This window comes from Pyrus communis, chromosome 7 (genome assembly GCF_041283825.1).
Source record: "Pyrus communis isolate YQ-2024b chromosome 7, ASM4128382v1, whole genome shotgun sequence".
NCBI lineage: Eukaryota > Viridiplantae > Streptophyta > Magnoliopsida > Rosales > Rosaceae > Pyrus > Pyrus communis.
In genome coordinates this window covers 28,406,581-28,424,380 of record NC_142571.1, presented here as the reverse complement: position 1 = coordinate 28,424,380, position 17,800 = coordinate 28,406,581, and the positions used below count along the sequence as shown (strand labels likewise).

The following is a 17,800-nucleotide window of genomic DNA, read 5'->3' as shown; positions in this document are numbered from 1 at the left end:
TTGGTATACCTAACAATTCCTACCTAGTAATGCTACCAAATAACTTGCCGAGTATAGATAGACAAGCTAACCTGCTCTTCTTTCTTTCTTTCTTGGTTAAGCCTTCACCTCTGCACACCAATTCAATTGATCAAAACACCCAAGACTCACCTAGAATCATCTCAACCATACATTGACAACAAGGCTTGGACAGATGTGCATAGATAAAGATGAGCAAGAAAATATTCTTCTAGGGTTTCAAATGCAGCCATGTATATAAACACTACTGTTTTCACTCTTCATGTTTTTAAGTTTTAGTTTTGCCGTTTCTCTTGCTTTTCTCACTCTCTAAAATTGGCTGCAAATTTTTGGTCGAAAAAAAGGTAACGTTCCGCTTGTACAGCTCCCGATTCTTGAGGTCATTTGCGGCCGTGTATTTTTGCTTAAAGTTTTGCAGCTAGTTAGGATTATTCGTTTTGGTTATGTATATATATTAAGCTCTGATCGATCGATCTCTGGAATGCAAAGTGCTCACTGATTTTTTGTTCTACTTGGTCTTCAAAATTTTGACTCTGCTGCTCGATCTTCTTGTTTTTCTGCTTGCTTAAGAGTTTGACTAGTTTAATTTCGTTAATATTTTGTTACTAGTCTGAAATCTCTGTCTCTCTGATAAGAATTTAGTTTATAATTTCTTTATTCCAGTTTTACTTTGTTAAAATTTCAGCTCAATTGAACTGGTTCTGTAGTAATTGGTGGGTTCAGGGTTGATAAGCTTATGTCATTTTTTCAAGCGTAGTTTGGTTACAAGTTAGGCCATCTCCAATGGGGAGGGCTAAAGGTCGTCCAAAAGCCAAACAATGACCTGATTTGCCAAAAAATTCATCTCAAACTAATAGCTGGGCTATAATTCTGTGGAGCCTTCCAGATCATTATTTGGCCAAAGCGGCATCATGCAGACCAAATGTAGCCCTCCACTTAGCCACTTTTTTAGGGGCCAACTTCTCCGTTGCAATAATTGATTCTAATTCAATGCTAGATTTGAAAACATCTGATTGTGTGTTTCGTGCTGGTTGTTAACGTTGAATTTACTTTCTGCCTAATGTTGGTTTGGAAACTAGTTCAATTTCTGTGTTTATTTTTTCTCGTTATGCTGCTGACAGTGTTGTTTCCTTCCTTTTATCTTAGATCCCCATCATAAATTGTTGAAAGCTCATACAGAATATAAACTCTCCACTTTCACGAATTCTCCATTTTCAGAAACGTGCTAGCATCAATACAGAGTTATACTTACGCTTACCAGCACCGGGCATGTAATGCTCTTCCAACAATATTAGCATGACCAGAACTCTCGACATATTCAGCAAAACCAGCAACACCAGAACCAATAGCGGCAAGGGGCATTCAGTGCTACTTCCTTAACAATGTCCCAGCCAGGTTTCATTTTTCTTCTCCTCGCTACATATTGATTTTTGTTTGTTTGTTAGTTATGTAAAACATATTGTAGAAGGATGATGTGTGTGATACAGTGGGCATTGTAGAGCCCTTGTTTCTATTACCTTTTTAACACGTCCTGTCTAGTACTATATCTGCCTCTGCTTACCGTTCAGTGTTCCTTTCATTAAAATTAATTAGTATAGCAGATCTACAATAAAACGCGAGGAAAATCTTGTTGATCCAAATTAATATACGGACTTCAACATGATTTAAGCTTATTGCATGAAATAGTAAACACAAGAGGGTTAATTAATCTTTCCATTTCGATAAAAAAAAATCTATGAATATCTTAACTTGTTAGAGATTAAGGAAAGTTTAGTTAAATAAGACTAATAGAGGGAAAGAGACATTATTTATTAGCTATTAGCTGTCATAAAGAGAGTGATTTCTACTGCTTTGTGTTGCATGCCTTTATTTATAAGAGGCAGCGGCAATTTATCTTTAGTTCGAAAAAAACTTTTGTTTGTGAGTAATTAATTTCCTTAATGCTATAGGAAATCCTGGTACTCCGAGCTATTTGTTTTGGGAAACAAGCATTAGGGACTTATTAGAGAATTGGGTAATTTATTGTTTCCTAGTCCTTAAAATCATCTTCTCCTACTCTTGCAGGGAGGGATTACGATGTTACCACTACCAGGAGGGAAAGAATTTAGTGTATATAAATAAACAGGAGGGGTACGGGTTTTGCTCACCCAAAAAAAAAAAAAAAAAACGAGACAAAGCAAATTCGTGCTTGAAAGTCGAAGCTATGGCTTCAGTAGTTTGGCAAAGTTTGCATAAGCATCTTTTAGATTCCGTCTTGGAGAGATTGGAGTCGCCAAAGGATTATTTGCATTTCAGCATTGTTTGTAAGTGGTGGTATTCTGTGGCAAAGGATAACTACAATCCGCGTGCTAAGGTGACAACTCCAGTGCTCTTGCTGATTCAGACTGCAAAAAGAGGCACATGGTCGTTGTGCGATGTCATGCAGAATAAGGTCCTTGATTTTCACGTACAGGTTCCAAACGTGCGATTCTGCGGCTCTTCAAAGGGATGGTTGATATATGTGGACAAGGATTCTGTAGTAACCCTGGTTAATCCATTCTTTAGGGTTAAAAGGACGAGAAAGAAAGAAAATTCCATCATTCGCCTTCCTCCACTCATCAGCGGTGTTCCACCATTGAAGACTTGGGATTCATCTATCAGCTACTATTTTGCCTACAAAGCCATACTTTCAGCAGACCCTGTATTATGTGCAGACAATTACATTGTTGTGGTGATATGCGAGGTATACTGTCAATTGGCTTTTATTAGACCCGGTAAAGACACAACATGGACCTTTGTTGCTGATAGTCGGCATATAATTGAAGATGTTGTTCCTGTTGAAGATGAATTTTACGGTGTTGATCAAGGAAGACGCAAGCTTGTAGCTTTTGATACTAGTGCTCAGTACAAGTGCAATGTAATATTGGATGTAGGCAACACGGAAGAAGTGCCAGCCAAGAGATACCTTGTGGATTTAAATGAGAAAAGATTTTTAATGGTTGAAAGGTATGGGAATGTTATAGATGGGAGACGAATGACTTATCAGTTCAGAATTTTTGAAATGAAGTCTCACAAGTGTGAGTGGACTGAAATATACGACTTGGGTGATGTTGCTCTCTTCGTTGGTGATAACTCTTCGATAGCTTTGGCGGCTTCGAAATATTCAGGATGTCAACCCAACTGCATATACTTCTACCACGACAACATTAGTCAAGGAGCCTTCCAACCCATGAAATCTCATGATTTTGGTGTGTACACCGTGAAGGATCAAAGCTTTTCGCAACCTTACCCAGAAGATATTATGACCCTTATGCAGATGACCAGTCGACCTCCAATTTGGGTTGAGCGACCTTTTAAGCTCTAAAAGGCTTTACTTTTTTTTCTCATGTTTGCCATATCTTAACTCATGTTCTATCTTGAAAATGTCGCTGCAATTTTCTTTTCCTATTGGCTGTTGGCTCCTCCAATTTTAATGAGAAATGGTATTTTTTTTTTTGTTTTCTTAAACTAATGAATATGGTCATTCAAATTAAAACAACACACACACACACACACACACACACACATATATATATATATATATATTAATTCTTGAGGATTTCACACACACACACACACACACACACACATATATATATATATATATTAATTCTTAAGGATTTCATACACACACACACACAGACACACAGACACAATATCTCTCAATGCATTTTCATATTTTAAAAGTGTTGCATAACAACTTTATTACCAATATCATCCAATCTCTCTGTTATCATTCATCTACTGATCTCCTATTCAATTTCTTAATCGATTCTTCAAAAAATTTTTGATCAAAAATGCTCTATCACATGGAGTTACGATATATATGCAATATGTACATTTTTCCACCCAAAAAGCTTGGGGTACGGAAAAATCTAGTACCCTTACCACACCAAATTTTTGGTATACTGAACTTCGTTGTGCCATAAAATCCGATTGACATGGCATGGGTAATTGTATCACTTTGGTATTAGGCTATTGTTTTTTGGTCCAAAACATTTTTGCTTTGCTAAGCAAGTCGCAAACATATTAAGACGAAACTTAATATCAACGCTAATGTATACTTATAATCTATAATCAAAATTCATCATTTATCATTATTTTATGACGCATTTAGTAAGTCAAACCAAATCAATAAAAAGTACAAAGACTTCAAGTTGCAACTAAATGAATATATCTTCTTGTTTTAGGCCGATTTAACTGAGTAATATAAAAGACAGAGAGAGAGAGGGGGTTATAATTGAGTTAATTGAAAACATAAATAAGAAAACAGACCAAATTGTAAAGTCATTACAATTTAGTTAAGTGCCACAAGCACAAGACTTAGCCTCTATATGTGCATGTTCATTCCACTACACTTGTGCAATCAAATTATTTTGGAAGACAAAGTGGGCTTTTGCATTGTCCAACAGATGATATTAAGATAAGAGAATCTAATATTAAAAACCAAGACCGTATTATCTAATATTAAAAACCAAGACCGTATTTCGTTCAAAAAAAAAAAAAAAAAAAAACCAAGACCATGTAGTCATACCATGTTGAATAAAAGAAACCACACCCCTTATTAATTACATGGAGATGATAAATACATACATTGTTATTCTTTCACACACCCTTGTAACCCTAGCTATTTGTTTTAGGAAACAAGCACTTATTAGAGAATTGGGTAATTTATTGTTTCCTAGTCCTTAAAATCATCATCTTCTCCTAGTCTTGCAGGGAGGGATTACGATGTTACCACTACCAGGAAGGAAGGAAGGAAAGAATTGTGTGTATATAAATAAACATGAAGGGTACGGGGTTTTTCTCACCAAAAAAAAAAAAAGTTATAAAAAAAAAACAAACAAACAAACAAATTCGTGCTTGAAAGTCGAAACTATGGCTTCTGTAGTTTGGCAGAATTTGCATAAGCACCTTTTAGATTCCGTCTTGGAGAGATTGGAGTCGCCAAAGGATTATTTCCGTTTCAGCATTGTTTGTAAGTGGTGGTATTCTGTAGCAAATCATAACTACGATGAACGTGCTAAGGTGACAACTCCAGTGCTCTTGATGATTCAGACTGCAAAAAGAGGAACATGGTCGTTGTGCGACGTCATGCAGAATAAGGTCCTTGCTTTTCACGTACAGGTTCCGAACGTGCGATTCTGCGGCTCTTCAAAGGGATGGTTGATATATGTGGACAAGGATTCTGTGGTAACCCTAGTCAATCCATTCTTTAGGGTTAAAGGGACGAGAAAGAAAGAAAATTCCATCATTCGCCTTCCTCCACTCATCGGCCCCGGCATTGTTCCAGGATTGAAAAAATGGAACTGGTCTTATAGCTACTATTTTGCCTACAAAGCTATAATTTCAGCAGACCCTGTATTATGTGCAGACAATTACATTGTTGCGGTGATATGCGAGGGATATTGTCACATGGCTTTTATTAGACCCAGCAAAGACACAACATGGACCTTTGTTGACGATAGTCGGCATATAATTGAAGTTGTTGTTCCTGTTAAAGATCAAGTTTATGGCGTTGATCAACGCAACCACAATCTTGTCGCTTTTGATACTACACTACAACAAAAATGGCCACTGCGCACAATAAATTATCAGTGCCCTTTGAGGCCAAAAAGCACCAATAATTTTGCCCATAGACCAATAGCAACAATGCAACAAATATATTTGTATCTGTGCCCTCTACGGGCGTCACCTTTGATTAGAGGGCACGATACGCGCATGTGTGCTCGAAAAGTTGAGCACAAATAAGGTTTATATTGTGCCCTGTTCTGACATCTGTGTCAGATGCCATTTCAGATTCATGTTAGCACAATTTTTGTAATTGTGCCCTATCAATTAAATATAAAAAAGAAATAAAAATAACAAATTCGAAATACCCTACAATCTGAAACAAAAATTTGAAAACGTATAATCATCCTTGAAAACGTATATTCACCCTTTCAGGCAGTCATCCTTTTGGTGGAGGCGCCTGTGCTCCACGCGCTATCCATAAAAATGCCACACACAGCGACAGTGCGACCTGTAGCCACGTCAGGGATTTCAGAGTCCATTTTGGTCCAAATCACAACCATTTTCAACAATTCAAAAGCTAAAACAAAGCTACAAAGGTAAGTATTCGAATTTTACCTTCTTCAGAGCCATTGGGTGGCCGATGATATCTTAAAATCAGCCTGAAAATCATAGCCCTCGCTAGAAATCTGGGGAATTTGTCCCCTGAGTTGAAACTGCATCCAAACTTAACCAAATCAAGCATGCAGTGCAAAACGTCTCTAAACAACTTAAAGAACCTAACTAAGGTGTTTTCGAGACTCACTCATACTGGATTCGACGGAAAATCTCGCCGGGGAGTCAAGCCGCGACGAAGCTTGTCATTTTGTCGCGTCGGTTTCGATTTCGAGAAAGTAAAAGGTAATGGGGAGTCTGCGGTGAGGAAAGGAAGGTGACGCTGGTGGTTGCCTCGCCGGAGATCGCCAGCTCCACCGCCGTCATTGCTTATGTGCTTCACTGTGTCAAGGAAGAAGCTGAGAGGGAGAGATAGAAAGATTGTGAGAGTGCGAGGGTGGCAGTGTAGTGTTTGGGTGGTGGCAAGGTTTGCCGGAGTGGCTAGTTAGATGGAGATGGATGCTGCGGTTTTCTGTGCAATGAGCACATAGATGGTGAGGGAGATAACAGAGAAAAATGTAAAGAAGTAAAGAGAGAGGATTGCGTGAAGGAGGGAGACGGAAGAGTGATGGCATGTAGAGAGGAATAGAAGCACAGGGAAGAGTGAAGACCCACGTGGGTGGGTCCCACGGTACACAAAAACCCATCAAAAAATTTATAAACTAATTATATACATAATTAGGAGGGAGATGGAAGAACAAATAATTATATATACATGACCAGGTGGGAAGCGTGAAGACCCACGTGGGTGGGTCCCTGCTACATCAGCTTGCTGGGAAAGTAAAATGGGAGAAGCCTTTGGCTTCTAGAATACTCCCTCCCAAAATTACCATTTTGCCTTCTAACTTTAAAAATTTGTAACTTACTCGTTCTAACTCCGAATTCACATCCGTTTGTGACCACGCGTTAATTAAGATAAATATTATTTAAATAAAATATAATATTTATCACCAAGTGTCTTGAACTTGAAGGTCCCACAAAAGACGAAATTGCCCACCATCTTATTTGTTTTCCAACGAGTTCCACATAATCATATAAAAATGAATAACCAAATCATACATCTAAAAATACGTAAGGTATTACAAATAAATTACGTACATTTGTTTTATAGGTACTATGGGTACATTTTCATAATTTTGTTGACATTTGTACATTGATTTATATGGTAGGATGTGAGAATAAAATTGAAAAAAAAAGAGAGAAAATTGCATGAACAATATGTGACAACTATTAACATGTATGTACAAAACCAAACAAAACGTTCGAAAATATCGATGACTTAAGTAGTTAATTTCCAGAAATATAGAAATATCAATCACTGTTTTTCAAGAATTGTGGTCCATTTATTTAAATGCAATGGCGCCTAATGTAATTTTATAAAAAAAAGGGCTTATGATAATCTAAATGGTGCCACATTTTAAGGAGCTAGTTTGATCAAAGGTCTAAAACACACAAATGTTTAATAAAAGAAATAGTAAAATGAGACATCTCAATCTAAATGCCTCACTAATAATTCAAGTTGATTGCAACTAGATATTTTCACAAATTGTGAATAGGGAAAAATAGTTGGGAATAGGAAAAAGTAAATGTAAAGAACACTAAAACATATTTTTTTTATTTAAATATATTAAAATAGAGGGCACAAAAGCCTTTATTGTGTCTGTGTAAATTAATAAAAAAAAATTTCATCTCTGACATGCAAGCTGGACACAATGTTTTGTGTTCAAATTTTAATAGGCACAAATACCCGACACAAACTAATGTGCTTTTATGTTAGAGGGCACATTTGAGGTATTTTGGTGCTCAATGAAATTTAAAAAGCACAAATATATATTTGTGCTCAATGAAAATGAGAAGGGCACAAATCAATTGTGTTCTTAGCCCATTTCTTGTAATGCTACTGCTCAATACAAGTGCAATCTGATATTGGATGAACGCGAAAAGAATGGACTGCCAGCCAAGAGGTTCCTTGTGGATTTAAACGAGAAAAGATTTTTAATGGTCGAAAGGTATACGGATGATATAGATGGCAAACGCGTGACTGTTCAATTCAGACTTTTTGAACTCAAGTCTCACAAGTGTAAGTGGACTGAAATAGACGAATTGGATAATGTTGCTCTCTTCGTTGGTGATAACTCTTCGATAGCTTTGGTTGCTTAAAAAATTCAGATGTCAACCTAACTGCATATACTTCAACCATGATTACATGAGTCAAGGAGCTTTCCAAACCTTGAAATCACATGATTTTTGTGTGTATAACGTCAAGGATCAAGGCTTCACGCAACCTTACCCAGAAGATATTACGACTCTAATACAAATGACCAACCGACCTCCAATTTGGATTGAGCGATCTTTTAAGCTCTAAAAAGGCTTTATGTTGTTTCTAATGTTTGTCATATTTAACTCATGTTCGATGCCAAAAAATGTCGCTGCATTTTCCTTTCCCTAGTGTCTCATTGTCTGTTGTCTCCTTCAATTTTAATGAGAAATTGTATTCTTTTTTTTTCGAACTAATGAAATATGGTTATTCAATTTATGGACAATCAAGCAAAACAAAAAATAGAAAAATTTGACCTACATTTTGTTCCAAAAATATTCTTATCATGTGCTTCAAATTTCAAATAAATCTAACCCATACTATTTCAATCTCCCTATGGGGGAGTCGGCAGAGAGGTAATCTTCCTCTCCCATCCCATATTTTTTCTTTGATTTTCTAACTTGGATTTGGTTTCCCGACTTGCTTTCATTGGTTTATCTTTGATCCCCATGATTAATTGTTAAAAGGTGGTGATGAATATAAACTACCGAGTAATGCTACCAAATAACTTGCCAAGTATTAGATAGACAAGTTAACCTGGCTCTTCTTTCTTTCTTTGTTGGTTAAGCCTTCACCTCCACACACCAATTCAATTGATCAACACACCCAAGACTCACCTAGAATCATCTCAACCGTGCATTGACAACAAGGTTTGGACAGATGTGCATAGATAAAGATGAGCAAGAAGAATATTATTCTAGGGTTTCAAATGCAACCATGTATATAAACACTACTGTTTTCACACTTCATGTTTTTAAGTTTTAGGTCTGCCGTTTCTCTTGCTTTTCTCACTCTCTCTAAAAGTTGTCTGCATATTTTTGGTCCAAAAAATGGTAACGTTCCGCTTGTACAGCTCCCGATTCTTGAGGTCATTTGCGGCCGGGTATTTTTGCTTAAATTTTTGCTGCTAGCTAAGATTATTCGTTTTGGTTATGTATATTACGCTCTGATCGATCGATCTCTGGAATGCAAAGAGCTCACTGATTTTTCGTTCTACTTGGTCTTCAAAATTTTGTCTCTGCTGCTCCATCTTCTTGTTTTTCTGCTTGCTTAAGAGTTTGACTAGTTTAATTTCGTTAATATTTTGTTACTAGTCTGAAATCTCTGTCTCTCTGATAAGGATTTAGTTTATAATTTCTTTATTCCAATTTTATTTTGTTAAATTTTCAGCTTAATTGAACTGGTTTTGTTTAGGTTCTCTAGTAATTGGTGGGTTCAGGGTTGATAAGCTTATGTCATTTTTTCAAGGGTAGTTTAGTTACAAGTTAGGCCATCTCCAATGGGGAGGGCTAAAGGTCATCCAAAAGGCAAACGATGACTTTATTTGTCAAAAAATCCATCTTCAACCGATAGCTCGGCTATAATTCTGTAGAGCTTACCAGACCATTATTTGGCCAAAAGGGTATGAGTGGCCAAATGTAGCCCTCCACTTAGCCCTTTTTTAGGGGTCAACTCCTCAATTGCAATAATTGGTTCAAATTTAATGACTAGATTTGAAAACATCCAACAATATTTTAATTAAATTAACAAATAAATTTAAAATATAAACTTAAAACTAATAAATTATTGAGAATGCTATGTTTAAATTTAGGCATTTGGTTAGAGATAGTATATAAGTATGACCTAATAATATTCATTTAAAAATAATATTTTACGAGACTATAATTCTGGACAAGACTATATTTAGCCATTTTTCAGCTGAAGATGACCTAAGGCTTAGGTTTGGGCCCGATTGTGTGTTTCGTGCTCGTTGTTAATGTTTAATTTACTTTCTGCCTGTTGTTGGTTTGGAAACTAGTTCAATTTCTGTTTTTTATTTTTTCTCGTTATGCTGCTGATAGTATTGTTTCCTTCCTTTTATCTTAGATCCCCATCATAAATTGTTGAAAGCTCATACAGAATATAAACTCTCTACTTTTACGAAGTCTTCATTTTCAGAAAAGTGCAAGCATCAATACAGTCATACTTACGCTTAGCAGCGCCGGCCATGTCATCCTCTTCCAGCAATATTAGCATGGGGCCATCGGATGGAGCATGACCAGAACTCTCAACAAATTCAGCAAAACCAGCAACACCAGAACCAATAGCGGCAAGGGGCATTCAGTGCTACTTCCTTAACAATGTCCCGGCCAGGTTTCCTTTTTCTTCTCTTCTCGCTATATATTGATTTTTGTTTGTTTGTTAGTTATGTAAAACAAGAGTGAGGAAAACCTTGTTCACCACAATACGGACTTCAACTTCTTTAAACGGGTAATGATTTAAGCTAATTGTATGAAGGAATAGTAAACAGAAAAGGGTTAATTGATCTCTCCATTTGGATGATATAAAGAGAGTGATTTCTACTGCATGCGGGAATGTATGAGAGGCAACGCGGGAATGTATCCTTAGTTCGAAAACTCTAAACACTTAAAGCTTATGTTTAGTCTAATCGAAATCCCACAAGTTAAGGTGTATTTATATTATCTGCATTTCTGATCTTAGATCTTTTCTTTCCCCTTTTTCTCCCATGCCCTTTGTTTTGTTTTTGATAGTTTTCTTGCATATGTCTAGGTGCAACATTTGCAACCTTGTTTTTTCTACTGAAGAGAAATTGGAGAAGGACGATCATCTTACCCATCAAGACTTTGACATAATTGTGTACTTCAATTGCGGAATTTTTTTTCGAAAATAAAGTGTAGTTGATCATGCAGAAAAGCTTCATAAGAAATGGTACGAAGGAAAGTTTGTTTGCCCCACTTACATCCACGTATTCATCACGACTTAGGATCGCGACGCCCACGGTTTTAGCAACGAAAGTGCCATGGTTGCTACGATCTGAAGTCGTGATAACATGTGTTTGCAGGTGTCTCAAACAAATTTGCCCTCGTACTCTTTTGTTGTGAAGCTTTTTTGCATTATCAACAACTCCATTTTTTTCCAAAAAAATCTTTCCACGGTTAAAGCGCACAAAAGCGTCGAAGTCTTGGTGGACAAGAGGATTGTGCTTAATCCAATTCCTCTTTGGTGGAAAAGGCAACGTCGCAAATGATGCACTCAGACATCTGCAACTTTAAGGAAAAAAATATCAGAAAAGAAACATAAAACAAAATGCATGAGGGAAAAGAAATGGAGATCATATAAAGACAAACCACCTTAAACTTGTGGGATTTCTACCGTAAGTAAAAATAAACTCAAGTGTTTGGAGTTTTGGAAATAAAGATATAACGGAAATCACTCTCTTTCTCATAGGTAACAAATAATGTCCTTTCCCCTCTTATTAAATTTGCTCAACTAAACTTTCCATATTGAGAGATTTTTATATATGAAAGGTGAAGAAAATATTAAAGCCAAAGACCGCTTATTATATACAGGGAAATGATAAATACATACATTTTTACTCTTTCACACAATCTTGTATAATCATGTTCATTGTATGCACTAGACTTGTTTAATCGATGGCCACATATAAAAAAGGGTGAGTGACTGGCAGCCGCCAGAAAAAAACTTAGGTTTGTGAGTAATTAATTTCCTTTATGTTATAGGAAATCCTTGTAATCCAAGCTATTTGTTTTACGAAACAAGCATTAGACTTAATGGAGAATTGGGTAATTTATTGTTTCCTAGTCCTTAAACTCATCTTCTCCCACTCTCAATAAGCTACGGGCATTGCATCATGGACTGAATAACCAAAAGAACAACCATCATCAGGTGGAACTACGAGTTCCTTGTTTAATGCACTTCATTGGGCTTCTTTTCTTTTTTTATTCAGTCCCTTCTCAGCTGGGATAATAGACATGGCTTCCTTTCTTTGATAAATATATATTGTTTAGACGTTCTTAATTATTATCTTTTACGTTACCTTTCTTGAACATGTCTTAGTACAATTATCTTAATTAGTATAGGTCTTTTATCTTAATTAGTATAGGTCTTTTAGACTAAATCACTAGAAGGAGAGAGAGAGTAAGGAAAGTTTAGTGACCACTATCAATAAGTGGAGAATGACATCTCAAATTTTACTTCAATGATTTTAAGCATTGCTGCAGCAAATCCCAACATAAAAGGGGATTAGTTAATCAGAACCTTGAACACTTCACTAGAGAGAGGGAGAGAAATGAAAGCTTAGGTGAATAAATTTAATAGATAGAAAGTGACTTTGTTTATTACCTCTTGGCTGATTTCATTATATTGGTAAAAAGATAATGATCTCTCAAAAACCTTGAACACTTCACTACTGGAGGGAGGATAGAGAGGGAAAGGAAAGCTTAGGTGAAGAAATTTAATAAATAGAAAGTGACTTTATTTATTAACTCTTGGCTGATTTCACTATACTGGTTTGCATGTCTGCCTATATAATATGCAAGGCAGCAACATATCATTTATCTTAGGTTCAAAACTCAAAACATCTAGTTTCTTTTTACTTGAATACAAATTCCAAAAGTTCAAGATTGTTTATATGATATGCATTTATTTTCTTTTCCCTCTCTCTCTCATGCATTTTATTTTGTTTTCCTTTTCTGATATTTACCTCTTTGAACTTGCAAATAGCTGAGTGCACTGCATGTGGTCTTATGTTTTGGACAAGCACAATCGGCTTGTCCACGAAGATTTCGAGAAATTTGTGTGTTTCCGTTGTGGAAAAAAAATTTAATAAAGGCTATGGAATTGTAACTCATGCAAAGATGGTTCACAGGGAGGAGTATGAAGGCAAGTTTGTTTGTAATAGTTGCAAACACATCTTCATCACTACTACGGATCGGAGTGACCACGGCTATTGCGGCAACCGTTCTAAGCCTCTCAAAGGTCACCTCCCTCACATCTAGTGACCGATCTAGCAACCGGCGAAACTGCCGCAACAGCCGTGGTCACTATGATCCGCAGTAGTGATGAAGATGTGTTTGCAACTTTTACAAACAAACTTTCCTTCATAGTCCTCCCAGTGAGCCATCTTTGCATGAGTTACAATTCCATCGTCTTTATTAATATTTTTTTTTTTCACAATGCAAACACACAAATTTCTCGAAATCTTCACGGACAAGCAAATTGTGCTCGTCCAAATCATCTTTGGTTGAAAACATAAGACCACAAGTAGTGCACTCAGCCATCTGTAACTTCAAAGAGACAAATATCAAAAAAGGAAAACAAAATAAAATGCATGAGAGAGAGGGAAAAGAAAATAAATGCATATCATATAAACAAAGAACCTTGAACTTTGGAATTTGTATTCAAGTAAAAGGAAACTAGATGTTTAAGTTTTGAACCTAAGGATAAATGATATGTTGCTGCCTTGCCTATTATATAGGCAGGCATACAAACCAATATAGTGAAACCAGTCAAGAGGTAATAAATAAAGTCACTTCCTATTTATTAAATTTCTTTACCTACACTTTCGTTTCTCTCCCCCTCCCTCCAGTGAAGTGTTCAAGGTTTATGAGAGATGTTTATCTTTTTACCAATATAGTGAAATCAGCCATGAGGTAATAAACAAAATCACTTTCTATCTATTAAATTTATTCACCTAAGCTTTCCTTTCTCCCTCTCCCTCCCTCTAGTGAAGTGTTCAAAGTTCTGATTAACTAATCTCTTTTATGTTTGTTGGGACTTGCTGCAGCAATGCTTAAAATCATTAACGTAAAATTTGAGATGTCATTTTCCACTTATTGATAGTGGTCACAAAAACTTTCCTCACTCTCTCTCCCTCTAGTGATTTAATCTAAAAGACCTATACTAATTAAGATAATTGTACTAAGTAAGACATGTTCAAGAAAGGTAATGCAAAGGATAATAACTAAGAACGTCTAAACAATATATATATTTCTCAAAGAAATGAAGCCATGTCTATTATCCCAGCTGAGAAGCGACTGAACAAAAAAAAGGAAAAGAAGCCCAATGAAGTGCATTAAACAAGGAACTCACATAGCTTGTAGTTTCATGACTGACCATCTGATGGTGGTTGTTCTTTTGGTTATTCAGACCATGATGCAATGCCCGTAGCTTATTGAGAGTGTTCGCGTCATTGGGCGAAGCAATCGCTGAGAACTTGCTAATTGATCCATTTCCTGCATCTTTTGCATTTGGAGCTTGCAGATAGTAGACTAAAATCATTGATGCATGAACGCACTGAAATCAGAAAGCACTACTTTATACAAATTTATGCGACATAACCTAATTCATATTTTAGGCATGCACAAGCAACACATTTACAGATCTGGCAAGTTCAGGCTCAAATAATTGCAGTGATGAATTTTACCTTCGAGGGAGTGAGGATCTATGAAATTTTTGGCCTCTGCATCGCTTCTGGGTTGAACCTGCAAGCACAGCATATACAAGTATTAGATCAGAGAATTTCGTCATATCAATGAGCCCATGCATCAAGATCAGAATGGAGTTCATGTGACTTCTGGTCATGAAATCTGTAAGAAAAATGGAGGTATTTACCTTGTTGTGCACTAGGAAATTGACTTGACGGATTGGATCTTCGATTTGCAGAGATGAAGGTTCTTGGCGCTGGGCTCGAGGTTTTGGAGCTTAATGACAAATGCAAGCTGAAACCTGGATTAAACATAGCTGCGAGGGTTTGACACACGTGTGGTCTTACAGGTGTTGGTCAATGAGTCATGATGCTTCCAGGTCTCGAGTTCGACTCCATGTTAGTTCGTTCTTTTTGTTTTTCTATTTTATTTGTTTTATTATATTTTCTGCTGTTTCGTTGCTTATTTTATGTTTTGGTTCATTTCGGTATTTCTTTTATTTATCTCGATTGATTTATGTTTGTGTCTTATTTTTATTTGTTTTCACACCTTGAGGATAATGTGTGAAATAAGTTTGGGAGTGGGAAATAGAAATTTTAGACTTTTAATTTTTGTGTCAGTTTAAAATTTTCATTATTTTTAAGTTAATATTTATAGATTATTTTAAACGTTATAACAAATGGACATGGTGAAGGTTAATCCCACATTAGAGTCTTTTCTGTTTATCGTTACTTAGACACTAATTCATAAGTTATACTTTAAAAATTTGCGCATTCACATCAACATGGTTTGTAGGGAGTGAGATTGAAACACTTACTTTTAGTCTAAGTAATTTTTAATTTTTGTTCTAAATAAAGTAAAGTTAGTTATTATCCTATAAAAAGTAATAATTGTTCCACCCGAGACTTTGCTTAGTAACCGGGCCAGTCATGTCTGATCAACAGTGATTCTCATGTAAAACAATAGAGTTTTGGCATGGAGCATAGTGGTTAGTTGGTTTCGTAGCCTTTTCAGCTCGAGTTAATAAGTCATTAGGGGTGTTCTACACCTGGTGACCTAAAGCCTTTTGTGGTTTGGGAGTCATTGACCTGAAGCTCGCTACATGGGTTGGATCGAAAATTTAAGTGAACTAACATTACACGACCACTACTATTACTAAAAAAAAAAAATGAAAAAGAGCAAAAACCGGAGAAAGAAAAAAAAAAGGTTATGTTTGAAGTTAGTATGTGTGAAATTAAAGGACGAGAGGTAAGAGTTTTAGTCGAGTCTCCTTAACTATGTTGGTCACTTTACACCAAAAGAAGTTTGTGAATTCTTTTCTAATTGATTCTAAATGGCTTAGACTCTATAGTGGGATTAGTTGGAACTTTGGAAAGATGTTCTAATTTTTAACGTTTTCTATGGATTGCAACTTCAAGATAAATTTTTTGTCTTAGTTGAGTTTTAATAAAGATTTTTTTTAGTTTGTTAGTTTTTAATTCGTTTTTGAGTTTTGTTTTGCTTTAGGACAAGCAAAAAGCTAAGTTTGAGGGTATTTGATGAGTCGATATTATATCATATATTTTACCCTAATCTTAGTATATTTTGGTAATTATCTTGGTAGAATTTTGATACTTTGCATTACAATTTCAACATAGGACATTCGACTTCCTCTGGAGCAAAAGATGATGAAACGGACGAATTTTGGAGTGATTCAAATTAGAGGACATTCATATGTCTCTCAACTTATTCATGTCAAAATTTCAGCAATTTCTACCAAGCGGAAGCGGTTTATTTATGGCGATGAAATAAAGGAGCATAGCGTGTTGCTGGAAAAGTAACATTTTTGCGCTTTAGTGCAGTTTTTGGAGGCCAAGATGATCTTAGATGGGTTCGTGGCCTTCTGGAGAAGTGTTCAAAATAGTTCAAGCTTTAAATACAGCTATTTTGGGCTAGTTTTGAAGCTGATATGGGTCCAAAACGTGGCTATGAAGGATTTTGGACGAATTTCCAAGTTAAATTAGGATTACGTTTCCTAATTTATTTCAATTTATTTGCTTTCCTAGTCTTATTCTAAGACCTTTTCTAGGTAGAGTTTTATTTTGTAGTAGTATAAATAAGGCTTTTTAGCCATTAGGGTTTAAGAGGGAGATAAGGAGGAGAACGCACACACTTTGGCTTTAGAGAGCTTTTGACGATTCAAGTTTATTTTCAAGATGTTTTCTATTCATGTTTTTAATAATATTTTGTTATATGATTGTTCTAACTAATTTCCATTTGCTAGGGCGAGGCCACGAGCCTTAGCAAGAATATGTAGTTTCTTTTTAATTTACTTATGATATTATGCATGCAAGTTTTGAATTATTAATCACCGGTTTAAACTATCTAATTGTCTTAATGATTGGCTACCATTAATATGTGTAACTTCTTAGGATGAACTACACGTCTTAAGGGTTATATGGTTTTTCATAAAGTTTTCACAAAACTTAATGAGTCTTGCATGTTTACATTCGATCTGGACACCACGGACGAGTTGCATGTTAGATATACGTTCTATATTGGAGGGTCCAAGTAGGGCATATTTTAGGAAAACCTAACCTTCAAAATATGCATGCGTAAGTCATATATAATTAGAAGAATTATATAGAATTGTTAGGGTGAAGGCGGAACCTTACTACTTTCTTACTTGGAATTCTAAAAAATTGTTTCTTTCTTCTTCTTTAAAGTTGCAAAGTAATCTTTTTAATTAAATTCGTTTTTCTTAATTTAGGTCATTAAACCACCTCTTTCAAAAACTTTGTTTTAATTAATTAGTTGAGAATTGATTTCGCTTTGATCTTTTTAAATTAATCACTGTGGAGAACGATCTTACTTGAGGCAATTATACTACAATAACCTTGTACTTTTGCAAGTATTTTTAAATGTTTTTATCCCTTAGGTGATAAAAATCCTATCAATTTGCATGCCTGATAAAAATCCTATCAGTTTGCATGCCTGCCTATATAATAGGCAAGGTAGCAACATATCATTTATGCTTAGGTTCAAAACTTAAAACATCTAGTTTCTTTTTACTTGA

The 17,800-nt window shown here is 35.7% G+C and overlaps 1 protein-coding gene and 1 long non-coding RNA gene across 6 annotated transcripts; one reads left to right on the top strand and one right to left on the bottom strand.

Moving 5' to 3' along the window:
* The first annotated feature begins 99 nt into the window (after positions 1-99).
* LOC137735201 (F-box protein SKIP23) lies at positions 100-16,994 on the top strand. 4 transcript variants are annotated; one of them, XM_068474603.2, is made up of 3 exons: positions 100-362; positions 1,165-1,413; positions 2,083-3,489. In XM_068474603.2, exon 3 carries the CDS (start codon positions 2,222-2,224, stop codon positions 3,359-3,361), a length of 1,140 nt encoding a protein of 379 aa, XP_068330704.1. In that variant the 5' UTR covers positions 100-362; positions 1,165-1,413; positions 2,083-2,221; the 3' UTR covers positions 3,362-3,489. The 4 variants fall into 4 exon arrangements, 3 of the variants coding, with proteins under 3 accessions (XP_068330704.1, XP_088553067.1, XP_068330705.1); XM_088696941.1 differs by having other exon boundaries at positions 112-251; positions 1,237-1,413; XR_015964218.1 differs by lacking the exon at positions 2,083-3,489 and adding an exon at positions 14,984-16,994 and having other exon boundaries at positions 211-362.
* On the bottom strand, positions 4,557-15,050 carry LOC137735200 (uncharacterized). Of its 2 annotated transcripts, XR_015964219.1 has the most exons (4): positions 14,933-15,050; positions 14,745-14,802; positions 6,166-10,674; positions 4,557-6,058 (listed from the first exon to the last, which is right to left on the bottom strand). It is a non-coding gene; the product is annotated as an uncharacterized LOC137735200 (long non-coding RNA). The 2 variants fall into 2 exon arrangements; XR_011068618.2 differs by lacking the exons at positions 4,557-6,058; positions 6,166-10,674 and adding an exon at positions 11,839-14,614.
* Positions 16,995-17,800: the final 806 nt, after the last annotated feature.